The sequence below is a fragment of the Hylobates moloch genome, unplaced genomic scaffold (assembly GCF_009828535.3).
Source record: "Hylobates moloch isolate HMO894 unplaced genomic scaffold, HMol_V3 SCAFFOLD_8, whole genome shotgun sequence".
Lineage (NCBI taxonomy): Eukaryota > Metazoa > Chordata > Mammalia > Primates > Hylobatidae > Hylobates > Hylobates moloch.
The window spans coordinates 7,638,870-7,645,689 of NW_026652283.1; the positions used below are offsets into that span (position 1 = coordinate 7,638,870).

The 6,820-nt window shown below is 47.4% G+C and overlaps 1 protein-coding gene across 1 annotated transcript in view; it reads right to left on the minus strand.

Moving 5' to 3' along the window:
- The window catches only part of LOC116473906 (solute carrier family 2, facilitated glucose transporter member 3-like), a 39,787-nt gene extending 35,653 nt beyond the window's left edge, over nt 1–4,134 (minus strand). Inside the window, exons 1-4 of the mRNA XM_058442080.1 lie at nt 4,019–4,134; nt 2,209–2,449; nt 1,162–1,324; nt 2–114 (exon numbers count right to left, since the gene is read on the minus strand). Coding sequence (XP_058298063.1) covers nt 2–114; nt 1,162–1,324; nt 2,209–2,449; nt 4,019–4,065 — 564 coding nt within the window. The 5' untranslated portion in view covers nt 4,066–4,134. The remainder of the gene's footprint in view (nt 1; nt 115–1,161; nt 1,325–2,208; nt 2,450–4,018) is intronic.
- Nucleotides 4,135–6,820: the final 2,686 nt, after the last annotated feature.

Below are 6,820 nucleotides of genomic sequence, written 5' to 3' on the forward strand. Positions count from 1 at the left end.
CTCTAAAGAGCTCCAGCACGGTGACTTGCTTTTCTTGTGACATCCTTGCACTCTCATCTTTCATCTCCTGGATGTCTTGGGATACATCCTGGGTGCCCCACAACCGCTGGAGGACTGGTGAAAAGAAGAAAGAGGAAAGGATAAAGACAATGTGCTGCCCCAAATTCATTCTTCCTGTAAGGCAGCCAGGAAAGGGCCGCACGAGATGAGGTGATCGATAGCATCCATTCCTGAACCTGCCTTCTCACCTCATTCTTTTAGGGGCTGAAAATTTTACTCAAGAGTAATCAGAGCCCAGCGCGGTGGCTTGTGCCTGTAATCCCAGCACTTTGTGAGGCTAAGGCTTGTGGATCACCTGAGGTCAAGAGTTCGAGACCAGCCTGGCCAACATGGTGAAACCCCGTCTCTAATAAAAATACAAATTAGTCGCTGCTCTGTCTATGGAGTAGCCATTCTTTTATTCCTTTACTTTCTTAATAAACTTGCTTTCACTTAAAAAAAAAAATACAAATTAGATGGGCCGGGTGCAGTGGCTGACACCTGTAATCCCATCACTTTGGGAGGCTGAGGCAGGCGAATCACTTGAACGTGGGAGGCAGAGAGTTAGGAGGTGAGGAGTTAGAGACTAGCCTGGTCAACATGGTGAAACCCCATCTCTAATAAAAATTAAAAAAAATTAGCTGGCGTGGTGGCGTGTGCACCTGTAGTCCCAGCTACTCGGGAGGCTAAGGCAGGAGAATCACTTGAACATGGGAGGCAGAGGTTGCAGTGAACCAAGATTGCGCCACTGCACTACAGCCTGGGCAACAGAGCAAGACTGTCTCAAAAAAAAAAAAAAAAGTACAAAATTAGCTAGGTGTGGTGGTGGTGGCACACGCCTATAACCCCACCTACTGTGGAGGCTGATGCAGGAGAATCACTTAGAACCCAGGAGGCGGGGGTTGCAGTGAGCCGAGATCGCACCACTGCACTCCAGCCTGGGCAACAGCACGAGATTCTGTCTCAAAAAAAGAAAAAACAAAGAAGAGTAATCAGAACCGTCTTCACTTGGATTCTGACGGGCAGGGAAAGGGTACGACAGAAAATGGGTCCAGTACCCTCACCCTTAAAACAAACCACAACCATATACTAAGAGTATACTAAAGAGTGAAAGATACTCACTCCGCTTAGCATTCTCCTCTTCTTTTCTGTTAATGAGCAAAAATCTGGGACTTTCAGGGCAACATGGAAGGGCTGCACTTTGCAGGATAGCTGGAAGGATGGTAAAGCCTAATAGCACTGGCCATAGCTCTTCAGACCCAAGGATGAATTCCAGACCAAAGATCTAGAAACCACACAAAGATAATGCTATAAACCCCATACTTCATAGGCCACAAGTTCATTAAAACACAAAAAGTTGGCTGGGTGCAGTAGCTTACACCTGTAATTCCAGCACTTTGGAAGGCTGAGGCAGGTGGATCAGGAGTTGAAGAGCAGCCTGGCCAAGATGGTGAAACCCCGTCTCTACTAAAAATACAAAAATTAGCCAGGCGTGATGGCGGGCGCCTGTAATCCCAGCTGCTCAGGAGGCTGAGGCAGAGAATTGCTTGAACCCAGGAGGCGGAGGTTGCAGTGAGCCGAGATCGCGCCACTGCCCTCCAGACTGGGCGACAGAGTGAGACTCCGTCTCAAAAACAAAACAAAAGTTCAGAAAATCATACATTATTTTACCAACGGACAAAATAAAAAAATTGCCGGGCACAGTGGCTCATGACTAGAACCCAGCATTTTGGGAGGCCGAGGCGGGTGGATCACCTGAGGTCAGGAGTTTGAGAACAGCCTGGCCAACGTGGTGAAATCCTGTCTCTACTAAAAATACAAAAATTAGCCGGATGTGATGGTGCACACCTGTAATCCCAGCTACTCAAGAGGCTGAGGCATGAGAATCACTTTAACCTGGGAGGCAGAGGTTAAACCGACATCATGCCACTGTACTCCAGCCTCGGCGACAGAGTAAGACTGCCTCTCAAAAAAAAAAAAAAAAGGGGGGGGGGAAGAAATTGTGCTTCTTTTCCTTTCTCTACTCAACCTGCTTTTTCAGCTACTATTATCTAAAACTTCCATATATAATTGAACATGTGCCAGATATTCTTCAGTGCTTTACCTATGATAACTTTTTTAATGACCCATGAAACTAACACTCATTAAGTATGAGAAGTTCTAGAGTACCTGGGCCACCAGAATTCCAATAACTATGCCCAGCTGGTTGAGAGTGCCAAAGGCACCCCGCAGGGCAGTAGGCGAGATCTCTCCAATGTACATGGGCACAAAACCTGTGCAGAGTCCGCAGAAGAGGCCAATAACCAAGCGGCCCAGGATCAGCATTTCAACCGACTCAGCTATTTTACACAGTCCCATAAGGCAGCCACCAGTGACAGCCAACAGGTTGACAATCAGCATTGAATTGCGCCTGTAAGGTTAATCAAAGTGGAATTAGCAAAGTGAGAGGCTCCTAACTTCTCCTCTTCTGTACTCATTAAATTTCTGCTCTTCTCCAGGCTCATATCAACTCCTTTTTTGGTCTAATTTTTCTTTTTCACTTTCTTTTCTTTTTTTTTTTTTGAGACAGAGTCTCGCTCTGTTGCCCAGGCTGGAGTGCAGTGGCGTGATCTCAGCTCACTGCAACCTCTGACTCCCAGGTTTAAGCAATTCTCTGCCTCACACTCCTGAGTAGCCGGGATAACAGGCACCTGCCACCACGCCCGGCCACTTTTTTTGTATTTTAGTAGAGATGGGGTTTCACCATCTTGGCCAGGCTGGCCTTTAACTCCTGATCATGATCCACCCACCTCGGCCTCCCAAAGTGTTGGGATTGCAGGTGTGAGCCACCACGCCCAGCCCTTTTTTACTTTCTATTATCAGAACATTTCTAGTTGGGAGCCAGGCACGATGGTGCCCACTGGTAGTCCCAGCTACTCAGGGAGGTGAGGTGGGAGGATTGCTTGAGACTGGGAGGTCAAGGCTATAGTGAGCTGTGATTGGGCCACTGCACTCCAGCCTGGGTGACAGAGCAAGACCCTGCTTCTTGGGCAGAGGGAGAGCAGAGGGGGAAGAACATTAGCAAGTAAAATAGGTTGCCTTATCAATTTTTAAATGTGAATTGCACTCTTGCATTTCTAGAATATCTAACTGGCAAATTAAAACAGTTACTTTGTCAGTCATAACTGAAAATATATTCTACCTTCTAAAATAGATTACTAAGCTAGTATAAAATAAGAAGATTCAGTTTTCAGCCAGGTGCAGTGGCTCATGCCTGTAAGCTTAGCACTTTAGGAGGCTGAGGTGGGCAGATCACCTGAGGTCAGGAGTTCAAGACTAGCATGGCCAATATGGTGAAACCCCATCTCTACTAAAAATACAAAAATTAGCCGAGCGTGGTGGCAGGCGCCTGTAATCCCAGCTACTCGGGAGGCTGAGGCAGGATAATTACTTGAACCCGGGAGGCAGAGGTTGCAGTGAGCCGAGATTGCACCATTGCACTCCAGCCAGGGTGACAAGAGCAAGACTCCATCTCAAAAAAAAAAAAAAAGACGATTCAGTTTTTTTGGCCATTATCCACATTTGCCATAGACTAAAGATAATTCCTACCCATCCTGTGTAAGATAACAAAAACATTTATATGAGACCCCAGTTTTTTTTTCTTTAGAAGAGTAATCAACTTTGGACCTTGTAAATTAAGTATGTTTCTGGAAACCCCATAGTTGAGTTTACTAGGGAATAATTCTGAACTATCCCTAGCTGGACTGCAAAGGCCAATCATTCACACAGTTCATCTTGCACAGCTGGGTGGGAGCTATCCGGGGTAGTAGAGCTCCAAGCAAGGGCAGTCATATTCGGGCCCAGCTGGACTAGGTTTCCCTTGATTAGAATTCAAGGTGTTCTTATTCAAAGGCATCATCACCTCCCTGCCCTAACTCTCCACACTTGTCCTCAGTGCGGCTGGTAGAGCCCAATTCCTTGCCCAGTTTCTAGTCAATACCTGCCAAAGCGGTTGACAAAGAGTCCGACTGAAAAGGAGCCGATCATACCCCCGACGGAGAATATGGCCACAGACAAGGACCAGAGAGACGTGAGCAGCACCTCCGAAGGAGGGGCATTTCCTTGTCGGTCAAACTTTTTATTGTCTAAATTCCTCATGCGATTTGCAAATGCAAGGTGGGAGGACAGACTATTATAGTTGGATGAGAACAAAAGATACAAATATGCCGGGTGCAGTGGCTCACGCCTGTAATCCCAGCACTTTGGAAGGCCGAGGTGGGTGGATCACCTGAGGTCAGGAGTTGGAGACCAACCTGACCAACACGGTGAAACCCCGTCTCTACTAAAAATACAAAATTAGCCAGTTGTGGTGGCGCATGCCTGTAATCCCAGCTACTGGGGAGGCTGAGGTAGGAGAATCGCTTGAACCCGTGGGGCGGAGTTTGTAATGAGCCGAGATAGCGCCATTGCACTCCGGCCTGGGTGACAGAGCGAGACTACATCTCAAAACAAACAAACAAACAAACAAAACAAAACAAATATTAGGGATCATTTCCTCTCTAGAGAATCAACGGAATAAATAGACGGGAATGGAAGAGGCAGATAACATATTGGAATTAATGTTAACTCTCTCTGGAATAGTACTTTTTCATTTGTCCTGAATATCCCAGTAGGTGGCAGCACTGATGTTCACCCCAGCCCTCTGCTAAGCGAACCCGGCCAGCTTGGTAACTAACCCCTAAGGGATAATACAGGAAGTGTATCACTATAGGGTGAAAGAGTGGGAGGAAGAACAGCACCGCCCAGGGTACAAGGAGTAAATGAGCTTGTTCCTTTGATTAAATGACCCCACTAATTTTCCCCACCAATATTGTCTCCATCTTCAGTCTTGGACAGGATAGATACAAAGTTTAATGCCCCCAGTCCGGGGGAGGGACCTTCACTAACTGTGTTGCCCAGGATGGTGTTTAACTCCTGGGCTCAAGTGATCTTTAAGCCTCAGCCTCCGGAGTAGCTGGGATTCCAGGCAGGTGCCACCATGCCTGGCCTTAAATTCTGAATTCCTGAAATTCTACTTAAAGGAATAACTTCCCTCTTCCAGATTCTAATTCTTGTGGCCTGGCACTCACCGTCTCAGGAGCATTGATGACCCCAGTGTTGTAGCCAAATTGGAAAGAGCCGATTGTAGCAACTGTGATGGCAAAGATCAGAGCTGGGGTGATCTGGAGAGACAGAGGACAGGGAGGAGGGAATAGTCCTTAAAACTTGTGATTGATGACTGTTTCTTATTAATTATGGAGCTGTATTAGGAGAATCTGACCTATGAGTGGTACAAAAAGGACTAACATCCAGTGAGATTTAGGTAATTAATGGGGAAGACAAAGGAATAGATTATACTAAAGAACTTATCTGGAGATAAGAATGTGAAGTTAACTTGGTAAAAGTGGAAAAGAAAATTGGGGAAGGAAGAAGTTAAGAGAAACTGGGTTGGTCAGTTTGGAAATATTTAAAAACTTGCATCAGGTGAAGGTAGGCATAGAATTCCACTCAAGAACTGGGAGGGCAGAGGACAACACAGCCTTGGGTAGGATTACTAAGAATTGATCATTTTGGAAACAAATACAGTATGGTCTGATCTGTACCCCAGACTCCATGGAAGCCCAGTGGTGGTGGTGGTGGTGGTGGGGGGTGGTGGTAGTTTGTGTCTTCACGGCTGGGCGGCTCTTTGAGTCTCTTATCTCTCTTTTTTTTTTCTTTTTCTTTTTTTTTTTTTTTGAGATGGAGTCTCGCTCTGTCGCCCAGGCTGGAGGAGTGCAGTGGCGCGATATCGGCTCACTGCAAGCTCTGCCTCCTGGGTTCACGCCATTCTCCTGCCTCAGCCTCCCAAGTAGCTGGGACTACAGGTGCCCGCCACCATGCCCGGCTAACTTTTTGTATTTTTAGTAGAGACGGGGTTTCACCATGTTAGCCAGGATGGTCTCGATCGCCTGACCTTGTGATCCGCCCGCCTCGGCCTCCCAAAGTGCTGGGATTACAGGCGTGAGCCACCGCGCCCGGCCGGTGAGTCTCTTATCTCTCAGGACCATGTAACCTACTGGATCTACTCACTGCATCCTGGCCCCATTTCAGTCTTCTGGTTTATTAAATACTGTTCTGCTATCCCTAACCTAACCCTCGGGTGGGGGAAGAAAGAACACTTGGCTCACTACAAACCTAACAAGACATTTCTGGCCGGGCACGGTGGCTCATGCCTGTCATCCCAGCACTTTGGGAAGCCGAGGCAGGTGGGCCAAGGCAGGTGGATCACCTGAGGTCAGGGGTTCAAGACCAGCCTGGCCAACATGGTGAAACCCCATCTCTACTAAAAATACAAAAATTAGCTGGGCATGGTGGGGTGTGCCTGTAATCCCAGCTACTAGGAGGGGCTGAAGCAAGAGGATCGCTTGACTCTGGGAGGCAGAGGTTGCAGTGAGCCAAGACCGTGATCGTGCCACTGCACTCCAGCCTGGGCAACAGAGCAAGACTCTGTCTCAAAAAAAAAAAAAAATTGGAGAGACATTTCTTAGTGGGGAGAACCAGTCGTCTTCGACTTGCCTGGAATAATTCAGCTGGGAAAGGGGATCTTATTTTAGATTTCCACCTTGGGGCAGCTCAATTTTTATACCTGAAGCCATTTTATTTTTTTTTGAGACGGAGTCTTGCTCCGTCGCCCAGGCTGGAGTGCAGTGGCGCAATCTCGGCTCACTGCAAGCTCTGCCTCCTGGGTTCACGCCATTCTTCTGCCTCAGCCTCTCCAAGTAGC